This window comes from Columba livia, chromosome 6, assembly GCF_036013475.1.
Source record: "Columba livia isolate bColLiv1 breed racing homer chromosome 6, bColLiv1.pat.W.v2, whole genome shotgun sequence".
Taxonomy (NCBI): domain Eukaryota; kingdom Metazoa; phylum Chordata; class Aves; order Columbiformes; family Columbidae; genus Columba; species Columba livia.
In genome coordinates this window covers 7,867,300-7,879,997 of record NC_088607.1, presented here as the reverse complement: position 1 = coordinate 7,879,997, position 12,698 = coordinate 7,867,300, and the positions used below count along the sequence as shown (strand labels likewise).

Genomic DNA, 12,698 nt, shown 5'->3' with positions numbered 1-12,698 from the left:
TACGAGAGGTACAGAGCTTATTCCTCAGAGGGAAGGAAATACTCCTTGTTGTCCTTAGGAAAGGGAGAGTCACCTTTCTAACTCCTTAGATTACTATGGTTTAGCAAACTCTGGCATTCACAGCTGTCAGTCTCACCACTCCTTTCTACTTTGAAACCCTCCCCAGTCTTCAGTTACTGCTCGAGCACACCAATGCCTCTGTCCCCCCACATCCAAACACTGGTAACGCACCTCTTCAGCCAGCTTCTCTGGTTTCCTTACACTCAATCCAGTATTACCCTCATTTCACTTGTTGGCTCTGCTCCAGCACACAACATTCCTGGAGTAAGCCTATACGGTATTTTTCATTCCTCCATGTTTAGGTAAGCTCACCTGTGGACACTGATAGAAGGATCACAGTGGTTGCAGTCTACCAAGTTCTTAAAACAATTATTTGCCATCAGATGCTAGCGAACACTATGTCCAATGAGTTCTGCGCAGGGCACAAAGGCAGTTCTCCTGGGATATAGCATATATGGTAAACTTTTCCCTATTATTACAGTCCCTGAAAAATGAGAAAATAGATACTACTTCAAAATTACAGCCAGCACCTACACAACTGTATGTTAAACAAAGACGACACAGAATTTCTTGGTTTGCAGGAAAAAGTTTGCAGTTAACTAACTTAATATACTGCACTTAGCCCCTTTGTATCAGTGAGGTATGTGCTCAGATGCTTTAGATAAACCCCTTCATGATGCTAATATTTTTTTTTATCTGGCTAGCTCCTCAGAACCTATTCACTTTTGAATGTGTACTTCTCTGGCTACAAAGGATTTGAGGGCTTGGCTAGCAGCCAGACCCAAAGCTCCCCTGAAGTCACTCTGAACCTTTCTATTGAATTTAATGAGATCCTAACCAGTTCCTAAACAGTGGAAAGGCTCCTCACGTAAGTGTTCGTGTCATTTCCACTGCGTTGTCAAAATTTGCACACAGGAAATTGCCTCCTGGCTGCCTAACAAGAGTTTCAACAGGACACAGGTGAAGTCTTGTTTCAAACTGCCAGTCTGTGCGCTGTGTGGTGTGAAAATAGCTGTTGTGTTCAGACACTGATGCTGGCTGCTGGGAAGGGGTCCATGAAGCAATCTAGGAAGCAAAGGAATAGCCACAGAATTAAGAGCTGTAACTAAGGAATGGTTTATAGCACTGAAAAGTTATCGATGTAGAATGGGGTTCTGGGGCATTCTTTTAAAGACTGAAATGCAATGAAAAATCTCGGTGCAAGACAACCTTTGGTTAACATGGAGGAAGAAATAAAGCCCAGACTACAGTTCAGCTTGAGTTGATGCATTCCAGAATCAAGGCATGTCTGAATTTTGACACTATGTTTCCAAGAAAAGATATTCAATCGTTTAAACTTATTTCAGTAGAGGAGTCTGAAAAAATGAACTTCAAATATGGAAACCAGGGTCTTGAATTTCATAGGAGTCCAAAGAACTGGGAGGAAAGGTATAGAAAAATTGCAATTTAAAATTAATTAAAATCTGAGGGATGTCATGTGTTGATCACTAGCTAGTAGTTAAGTTTGCATTGCAGTTTGTTGTAAAGGTAGGAGTTAAATTCCCATGTAATAGACATGATACAATTTACTACTACTATGTCTTTACTATTAGAACAGTGATTTCACATTCTTGACAATTAAAACATAAACGTTTAGTGCAGTGAAATTCAAAAGAAATGAAAAGTGTATTCTCTGGGAATTTAGACTTTAATGTTTCCTTTGAATGACCAGTTTGTTTCCTAAGAGCTCTAAATTCAGATTAATGGAACTCCAGAAGAAAAATCTTAGACACTGACTCACATTTTAAAGCTGCATTACACATTAGGAAAACTACTGGTGCTGCTGTAGCTGTTTTACAGCTTCTGTGTCTAGCTTTTCCAAGATATGAGGAATATGCTTCCTGCATTGCCTGCATACCTCAATGCAGCAGTGTAGCAGAATTTGTGCCAGATTTCTGAGCATATAGCTAAGGAAGTCAATGAAGCCGTTTGTGTGTTTAAACAAGGCCTAACCATGAGCACATCCATGTGTTAAGTCACAGGTATGAAAATAGAATTGTCATGAACTTGTAATCACAAATACATCACCTCCCTAGAGGCTACTTAGCACTACTGACATTTGCTGTGATGCATTTTCAAGATGTCATAAGACAGTTTTTTCCTTCAAGAAATTGCTCCTTGTATCTGTGAAACTGCACAGGCTGTAGCACATGTCTTCCTTTGAATATCCACGTCCAGTTCTCTAATTTGAAGGAACAGAACCACAAAATTCTGTCCCTCCAACACCTTGCTGTCACTCTACGGCAGTCCCACCACAAAAACGTTAGGACAGAGCAAGGGATGAATGAGAACTAGTAAACCAGAATTTATTCCTAAAAAAGTCAGTACATTTTCCACCATCACTACCTAATGAGACTGGCAAACAACAGGCCTGAATCCCAGTTACACAAAGCATCTGCCGTTCTCACCGATTTACCCCAGCTGCATCTCTTGAAAAATCAGGCAGCACTAAGGGGACTCTGAATCCATTCTCCTTAAGACAGATGTCTGGGTGATGCTTCATGGAGCTGCCTAGGAAACTGAGAGAACCTCTTAGGGGAATTTGGACAGTGCTGTCTCAGAGATTGTTTCATAAGTTGTTTTATTCCATGGCTATTAACATGAAAACACCGTCTGCAAATTTCAGTAAGGATTTATGTGATCTTAGTAGAACCAATGAAGGTTTTATACAAACTTCACACACATGAAACTCCCCTAGAAACCAGAGCAATGTGTTAGAACATTGAAAGAAAAATTTGGTTCTTAATGTGTCCCTGAAGACTGTAATTATATTTCCCATTGTACTAGTAACATTAATTGAATGTTTAGCTGAAATCAAGTTCATTACAAGTTAAATACAGTACCTAGCCTATTAGGATGGTGTTTATAATTATAGTCATAAAGCACTTGTAAAACATCTTCATTGCAGCAAATACTTAGGGTGTAGTGGCTGCTATGCATCTCAGTTCATCCTCTGAATTTTGGCATCTGAGCAGCATTGTAGGTCACATACACACTGCCAAATTTTAGAGGGACGTGACCTGCAATGGTTAGCATAGAAATATAATCTCACACAAACAGTTATAAGAGTTTTTTCCAGTGCAGCAAGACCTAACTAAACATTCCTAGATCTAGATACACACAATAAACACGTACGCTCATGCAAATGTACCTGGTTATTGGCTAGCTTGTTGGCCTGATGCTACAATTTTAGCAATAAACCAGCCGTTGATAAGGCCCAAGAGGCATTTTTTTATATATAAATTGTTATATTTGATTTCCTAGCTCTCTCAGAGCTTCACTACAGAAAATACCTAATCTGCTTTTGGTATTGCTCATAGTCTTTCCATCTTAACTCCAACAGATGCCCTACTCAGAGCTATACCAATTTTGGTGAAGTTGAGTAATCCCCAGAAGTGGACTTCTACCTCAGACACATATGGAGTTCCCCTAGAAAATGCACAAGTGAACTAAAAATGCAGCAGCCTCTTGTCAAAAAGCTGTCTGTGCTGCACAGGGGGCCACAAGCCCCTGGCCAAGTCTCTAGGTGTCTGCACATCTAAAAGGTTAAAGAAATCTGGTAAGTGGCACATTTGGTTGATGTGACTTTTGCTCAGTTATGCATTTGAAGCAGTACTGAAACACAAGTATAACCATTTGGCCTTTCTCAGTTTCAGCATAAATTTGGTTTCTTTTTATAGTCATTTTCTTAAAAGTAGTAACACCCAAAATGAAAAATTAGTTTTACTCTATTTTATTTGACATGGTTGAAGACACAAGAACACTCAAGATACAATCCAAACAAGTTGTGAACAGCTCCAAACATCAGTGAAATCTGAATTTATCTTGCACAGAGGTGAACAAGACCACAATGGTTGGTTTTATAATATAGTTGAAGATTATTTCAAGCAGGTGAGTACTGTGACGTTATGCCCAACAACTTTTATACTATTAATCCGCTTAAGCCACTTTGTATCATAAATATGCAGCTTATCTTGGCGATTACATCTCTGCAATATATAATTAGCCTTCTCATAATAATGCATTAAAACTCCTGTATATAAATATTGGTATATCCATACCAATGTAAACTGTCCTAACCATCACTGCACATTCAGCATATTCTAGCACAATTAATCATTCTACCACAATTGTCTGCTAACTTTCAGCCTAGATTTAAGTAACTTGGACCTGAACTTGCAAGTTGCTGCTTAGAAAAAAACTTCTGCCAAGATCTTCTGTTTTTCCTAAGGATAGAAGGCCTTGTCTTTTCAGCATCAATTTGCACAATGTCATCTGAAACCCCTACCAAGAAAATGCTCTTCAGGGAGTCTCCTGCAAACATATCAGAACTACAATTCTAAAAATGACTCATTTCCTAGTAAATTTCATATTATTTTTATAGCCTAATATCCTTTATCAAAATGGGCATCCACATGCCACTTACAATGTAAAGTTGTTTAACTGGTTTATAGACTACAGATCACAGCATAATACTCTACTTACAATTCTAATTCCTTAGGGAGACAAACTAATTTTCCATTCTTAGATTTAACAGGGGCAACAAGGACAGCTGAGAGTTTATTCAGTAGTTCAGTGCTCTGCAAAGATAAGCTTGACAGTGCTCTCAATCAGACTGAAGGAGGAAGTGCAAAAATATGCAAACTTCATATTTTACATTTCTAGTAAAGTCATTTCAGCAACAAAACTCTGCTTGGATCCAGATGAAATCTTACAAAAAGGGAAGAAAAAAGGGCAGACAATCACTATTGTGCAGGTAACTATGCTTTGGAAGAGCTGCAGGAACTACCCTCAGCATTCTCCGCAGACAGGCTAAAAACGGTTCAAAAATCATGGGCCACCTGATCTTGCAATTTGCCTCTTTTGTGGGAAGAGGGGGAAGTTGCAGTCATTTATTAGATGAAATTCTGTGTTAAGGCCACTGGAAACAAATCTGTGCAGAATTGGACCCATTCAGTTTAACACAGCATGCAAAGACACCAAAGCCTACTTTTCTTTATGAATTTTGTGTTTTGCTAAGTGGTAGTGTTAGACAGAGATGGGGTCTTACCTGCAGCTACTATGAATCAGTGTTGCCTGGCTTTAGAAAGTAGTTTTGTGTCTATTTTAAACTAGGAAGATCCTTAATGAAACTCCAAAACCTAGCAAAGCTGTATCTCCAGATCATACAGTCAAAATTTTAGCTTGGTTTTACAGGAGGATTCATCCATTATTATGAACTGTTGGAGATGGAATGGTCACCATCTGAAACAAAGAAATTAAAATCCCAGCAACATACTAGAGCATCTGTGTAATATGCTTAACTGGTTATGACCTACATTGCAGAAAGGATGTTGTATTCTCTGACACACCAACATTTCTTTCCTATTATTATAAGATCAGCCTTTTACATTTCATATCTTACCATCTTTAAAAGCCTATAATTACAGAAGCTGATTGAGAAACTATGTTATTTAAAATTAAGAGCTGAATGAAATCAACAGAGGCAAAGAGCATTTTTATACAAGAAAATAGCACTGTAGAAAGAAAAGAGTCTGTACAATATTTAAATATTGTATATACATAAAATTATGTTGTTCATAACTCATCTTAAAGTTTCTCTTGTTTGTAAACCATGGAAAGCAACACACAAAAAATCCCAGTATTTAGCTTTTAAAGCATTTAGCAGGCAGCAGGAAACTGAATGCCAGCAAGCACACTTTATAATTATAGAAAGTCTCCAGCCAGATACTGTGACTAGCATTCTCCATAGTCTTTTTTCTTTATAAAGCTGAATGCAGAATAGATTTCACATTCAACCAGGGAATCCTGCAGAAGACACGGAAAACTCAATGGCAAAATGCAGTAGATGAGTTCTGCAGCTCTTTCCTGTGGGAGAACTCCAGGCTAAACACAGAATGCTTAAACACAAGATTGGAATGTAAATTAGTGAAATAATTGATAAGCTTTCATTTTTTGAAAAGTCCCAGTAATGGACTTAACTCTTGCTCATTTTTTTTTAAGAAAGGAAGGTTTAGTTTAACAATTAACATTGCAAAGTTTCAAAATGAAATGAATTCCAGCAGGTAACCAGGCATCTATGCATAGATGTTCTGAAAGTATCAGCATCTTAGGGTGATTCTACAGATTAATATCAGTCTGCCAGTATGGAGTGGGATTTGGATTTGCATCTGAAGTTGTAAATCCACAGCAGATACAGACTGCAGGTTTCAGAAATTATCCACTTGTAGCATTTTGCAAAACAAAAACTGTTTTGGTTGCAGAAGATATCTTCCAGGTGAACATGCTTAAGAAGACATTTCCAGAAAGTTAGTATTTAGAGAAAATAATGCTACCATGACCATCATTGCATTTCACCTGTGTTAGAATTCTGTGCACATAGCCATGTAAGGAATGCTTTATTTAATGCTATTTGTAGTTTCATTCTCTTGACTTCTGCCTTCCACTTTACTGGCCATTCAACTCAGCCCAGAAATATATTTTACACAATTAGAATGTTTGTTATTCTAAATATATTATGGTACTTTTGATCTGGACATTTTCTCTCTTTTAAGTTGTTTAAATCTTCCTGGACAGCCATTATCTAATCGTACTTCCAAATCTTAACACAAGGATTAACAAGAAACGAAATGTAATCACTTGGAGAAGCGCTTGATAAACCAGATGGGTCAGAGGGACCTCAACAGGCTGGAGAAATGTGCAGGCAGGAACCCCAAAGTGTAACAAAGGGGGAAGTGCAAAGTCCTGAACCTAGAAAGGAACAACCCTGTGTACCAGTACATGCTGTGGGCCAAGTGGCTGGGAAGCAGGTTGGTGGAAAAACACCTCAGGATCTCGGTAGACACAAAGTTGAGTGTAAGCCAGCAACATGCCCTTGCAACAAAGAACGTGAATAGCCTCCTGAGGTGCACTAGGAAGAGCATTGCCAGCAGGTCAAAGAAAGTGATTATTCCCCTTCTATCAGCCTTGGTGAGACTGCATCTGGAGTGCTGGGTCCAGTTCTGTGCTTCTCAGTACAACAGAGACACGGACATGCTGGACTGAGTCCAGCAAAGGGTCAGGAGGATGACTAAGGGACTGGAGTATCTGTCGCATAAGGAGAGGAGAGAGCTGAGACTGTTCAGCCTCCAGAAGGCTCGGGGCATGCTAGAATGTGTATGAATGCCTGATAAAACACGGTCAAGAAGATGGGCCCAGTAAAGGAACAAGAGGCAATGGGCACAAATTAAAACTCAATCCCTTTCAAACATTAGAAAAAAAACTTTTTTTTTTTTGCAGTGAGGGTTGTCAAATACTGGAACAGGTTGCCCAGAGAAGTTTAGGCATCTTCATTTTTTGAGATATTCAAAACCATACAGAGAATCCTGTTCTAGTTGACACTGCTTAGAGCTGAGCACTTGGACCAGACAGTCAATGGATGTCCTTTCCAAACTCAACTATCCTGTGATTCTATAATTTCAAATGGAGAATAATAACAATAAGTTTAGAAGACCCAAAAAGGGAAATAGTTTTTTTCTTAATAATATTCCAAAGTATAATAAAGGCAATGCTAGCTATTTAATCCAACTGCTAGTTCTAAGAGTTTTGACAATAAAAGCCTTGTTTTCAACCTGGAACAATCAATATTAGGCTCCTAAAATACGTATTTTTCCTAAATCTAATTTTAAGGATTTCTGAGGATTTTCTTTTCAGTGGTATGTCAGAATTTAAGAAACTTGGTTCCCCTTTCTTTAAGTCATTGATTTTCAGCACTTAAAATTTTGAAAGCACAGGGCAAAATACTGTAGACTCGTTTGTTCCCATTGCCAGAGGATGGTGCTGTTTAAACAGATACTCCACTGATACATCTGCTAAAACAACCACATAGGTTAGAGAGTTTTTCTTGGGAGGAAGAGGAAGAAGAACAAGAACAATAACAATGTAAAGAGATTACGATTTTTTATCTTTTTAACTAATCTTCAAGATCCAACAATAATCAGTATTTATTTAATAAAGGTAGATCTTTAAGCATGCTTGAGTAACTTGGGAACTTCTACTACCTCTGGAACTTCTGCTCCCAAAACTTTTTAAGGGTCTTTCAAAATCCAGTCTTTGGTCATCAAAGGGCACACACATGACATACCCCACCTTACTAGCTGTTCTCACATAGCCTGCTGAAATTCAAGTTGATTACACCATATGTGAAAGTCAAAAAATGGAACAGTGGAAGATCAGTCTCACAAACAGGCTGTGGTGGGGAAAATGGGCTGCTAGTAGTTTAAGAAATCAATACCGACTTTGACACTTTTAGAGGTGGCAACATCAATGGCCATGGCTTTGATTTCAGTGTCCCCAAACTGCATAACTGTTTTGATCTCCCGCCGGTTTGGCACTGAAGCATCAGTTCCCGTGAGATCCAAGCGAAGGGTGCCACACTTTTTCACTCCAGATTCAGTGATGAAGCTGACATTATCTTGTTCTGAGCTATAGATATTGATCACTATTACTAACTGAGAAGGTTTGGCAGGTGTGTAACTGCGTGTCACAGTTTCTCCAAGGGCTACAGATTGGTCGGCTGAGATAAATTTGTCGAAGACATCAGTGCACCAGCGTGTGCCATCTTTGATTAGCAGCTTCTCTGGTGGATGCTTCCCTTCCACAAAGCGATTGAGCACACCCACGCCATAGGTGAGAGGTGAGCGCCGCACTTTGATGACAGCAGGGTCTAGACCAAAGAGAACCGCTCCTTTGAGGATAGTGAGCCCCACATCCTGAGGAATGATGACCCGACATCTTGAACCAAAAGCACTCTGGACAGCTTGTTGGAGTAAAGGGGATTCAGCGAAGCCACCCACCAGGAAGAGAAACTTGACATTGGTCACTTCTGGCTTATCAAACACATCACCTAAACAGAAACAGAGCCCATTCAATAAGGAATGTGACAAGGCAATGCAGGTGAAACTCCTAATGTCTGAGTGCATTGAATGTCCCATGCACATGCACAAGATCTGAAACTGTCACATCTATGCCCACACAGCCACATATGCCAGTTTCATTTCTGCAGCCTCTTCTATACTGCGTTTCACTGTGAATGGAAACTTACCTCACAGAATACAACATTTCTGAAGTGGCATTTAAAACAGAATTTTTATTTAGCTTCTACCAGTAAAGGGAGACACAAATTTATTGCAAAGAAATCCTGCCAGTCGCATTATGGGTGGTAAGGAAATTGAGATCATCTTGCCACTTGGAGTACCACTGAGATATTCCCAAACCTAACCAATTCATATACGCTTCATTGCATTCCAGATAAGTCACCACATTTTAAATTCACTTATTATTTCTGATCCTAACATCTTAACCACAATATGTACCATCTGCAAAATAATACCTCCTTACATTTTTACAGATGTTCCTTCTTAACTTAAGCCCACATCCCCTACTTTCAAGAAAATCATACAGTTCAGTTGTAAGCTCACCCTTATTTCAACTGATTCTAGACCTCTACCTTCCTGCTCAGATATAGACTGTTCTGTACTAGCTAAGTTGTGACCTCTCAAATTTATCTAATAATCCTTCATATATATTCAGTAAACCTGGATACTCCACTCCAAATAAAATTCAATTAGTGCTTTTTAACATGTAGAACAGCAATACTTTCCTTTGTACATACATTATACTTGATACAAATCCAGTCTTCCACAAGGAAGACTTTAAATAATAAATTTCCCAATAAACCTATGTCACTTCCAGTTACTGGATAAATAAATTCAGTGCTTTTAAACCATGCCTGGAAGTACTTTTACCAAGATGCATCATTTATTATTTGCAGTTCAGAGATGTCAGTGATTTGGACAGCCATGAACAAATGTAACTTTATAATAGGTAGGAATACAGGTTAAGGTGAACTAAATTCCTTGCCCATGTTTTGTGGGTACTAGGGGGGTGTTTTGACTTTAATTCCAGTTAATGGTTTGAAACAGGTAAGCAAAGCTTCAGTTTTAGCTCAGCCATAAAGTGAAATTACATGCAGATACATACTGAGGTGCTGAATGATTTGGTCAATTGTAGGTTTGAAAAGAGCATTCATTGCATCTGGGCTCATCCTCAGCATTCCCTGAGAGGACCACTTCACAAAGTCCACACTGGAAAAGAACAGTTAAGAAGGACATTAAAACATTGTTGTCGAGATGTAAGAAACAGCCAGGCACTCAGAAGACACACTAAATAAATAAATGAATGAGTTTACAGAATCTGCGTGCATTTTGCATGGAAAAAAGTGCCTCACCTCACTCTAACCCCATACCAACTGCAGCAATGTAATATTTCAAGGGAGAATTGTTATTTTTGCTTGTATAATTGTTGTTTTCTTTGCCTGATTGCCTTCTGTAGCATTACCAATGTTCAGCTGCTTCCTTCAACAGCTGGCAGTCAATCCAGTGCCCGCTCATCTGAAATAGCACTGATTCATCCCCAGAAGGGCAACATTTAGATTATAGCAGCAGAAGGCCAAAGCCACTGGAAACACACAAGGAAAACAAGCAAGGATGGGAAGCCTCAGGAGGCAAAAGGGAGCAGAGCATTTTTAATGAGGCATAACATTTGTTAAGTGAATACAGGCATTATGTTATTCCATCAGTGATACACATCCATACAACTCAGTAATCTCCTTTTTATTCATGCACATTAGACATTACCTTTATACTCTTTCTATCCCATTATCCAATTAATTTAATTTTATTTGAAGGGAACATTTAGCATTCCCTCTAAGATTCACCATTAAGACTATTAATAAGAAGATGATCTTGTGAAGGGGACTATTTCTAGAAATTTTTAATTATTTCAGAACCTCAGGCTCATTTAGGAAGTGACTTTGAGCTAGATTCCATGTCATTTAGGCTTAAAAGTGCATTTACCAATAACTTTAGGAAGAGATGCAGAAACTTCAGCCTGCATGCTACATTCAACATTCACAGGATTAAAAAAATGCAGAATGAACCCGAAGTACAGGTACTAGATATCACATCTTCTGCACTCAGGTCCCAAGCATTCTGCCCCAGATTTGCAGGCTCTCTTGTTCATTCTCTTAGATGCCATTTATCTCCAGGTCTCTTGTAGTATATGGTTTCAAAAGGTGCAATAAGCCCAATTCTACTTTCTCCTCACTTCCTTTTCTATAGGAGCCTATGATCTTGTTATTTAGGGTGACTTCTTCATACAGACTATCATGAATTAAAATCTCTGAGGGGGGATTATGTCTCCCCACCTATCAAGCAAATTATTTAACTGGTAAAATACTAGAAGAAAAGAAAGCCTGCCATCACTTCAAAAGAACGCTTTCCCTTTGCACAGCTCTATGTAGTAGTATATGTTTTCACCCATGACTTTCTATTGTTAATAAGTTTCCTGAAGCCATGAATACAGTTACACAGATCACTTAACATCTTGGATTTGTTCCAGGGCCCAGGTCTATAAAAAATAAGGTTCCAGGTACCTTACTTTTAAACATCAAATTTTGTATTTGATCTAACCTTCCTAATTAACATGCAAGGTACTTAAAATATATGGTAAAACTCCAGAAACCGATGCAGTGGTGGCCTAACAAAAGTCATAGAAAGCACAGGAGGGTGAAAATCTTGTACAGAAAAGCTTTTGCTAGGGATTAATCAGAACTTTTCATTCTGGAAAGTACACTTCAGGCAATCCCATTTTCTCATCTGTATATTACATTTTTACATAATTATCTTTCTGTCTACATTTAATTAATTTTAATTCTTTGTCTTTGCTATCAGTAGTTAATTCAGCATCCATTTTGTTTCAATTGTCTACTCACTTGCTTTTCCTCAAGGCATGTTCTACACTGTGACCTCGAAACTTCTTGTAATAGTCAATGAAGGAGAAAGGCAGGGTGATGTTTAGAGGATTGGTCCTATCTGGAGCTGCTGCCCGTTTACGTGATTCAAATGCTATCATCAGATCTACCCAGGCAGCAGGACGCTTGATTTTAAATTGTTCAATAAAATCTTCTCCAAATATTTTACACAGGAGCTTTTCAAATTCATAGTCCACACCTAGAGAACCATATGGTCCACCTGTATTACAAACAAAACACAGCTTTAATATTCTGAACTGTTTACTATATTTCAAGTTGACCAATACACATCAGATTGACACTACTAGGATTGCTATAGTAGAAGGTCTACAGAAAGAGGTATCTTTTCTAAATATAGCAGTTGGTCTAATACAGAACAGAATCTTACCTTTGTCTCACTTTTATTCCTATACCCTCATGGCCACTGTAATACTATCGCTATAAACCAGAAACATGTTTATTAAAAGCAGAGGAAACTGTCCCATATGCTCTTACTAGGTTGTTTCTTGAGGTAATCCTATAGCCACCAAGACTGAGAAGGCTCAGTGATGAACTATATAGATGAAGAATAACTTTATATAGAGACACAGCAACAAATAATAGGCTGAGTTGGGTGCTTAACAGCTTAGCCATAGGACAAAGCCAAAGGGAATTGAGTTCAGGAAGCAAATACAAAGTGCAGCTCCGTGAGTGGTATCTTTGTTGCAGACCAATTATTGTGCATTTCTTCCCAGGGGATGATAGACCC

The 12,698-nt window shown here is 38.5% G+C and overlaps 1 protein-coding gene across 3 annotated transcripts in view; it reads right to left on the bottom strand.

Moving 5' to 3' along the window:
- Window positions 1–3,816: 3,816 nt before the first annotated feature.
- HSPA12A (heat shock protein family A (Hsp70) member 12A) overlaps window positions 3,817–12,698 on the bottom strand; it is a 99,831-nt gene continuing 90,949 nt past the window's right edge. For all 3 annotated transcript variants that reach the window (XM_065066908.1, XM_065066910.1, XM_065066909.1), the window contains 3 exons: window positions 11,912–12,170; window positions 10,120–10,223; window positions 3,817–8,983 (listed from right to left, as the gene is read on the bottom strand). In XM_065066908.1, the coding sequence (XP_064922980.1) occupies window positions 8,349–8,983; window positions 10,120–10,223; window positions 11,912–12,170 (998 nt within the window). In that variant the 3' untranslated portion in view covers window positions 3,817–8,348. The remainder of the gene's footprint in view (window positions 8,984–10,119; window positions 10,224–11,911; window positions 12,171–12,698) is intronic.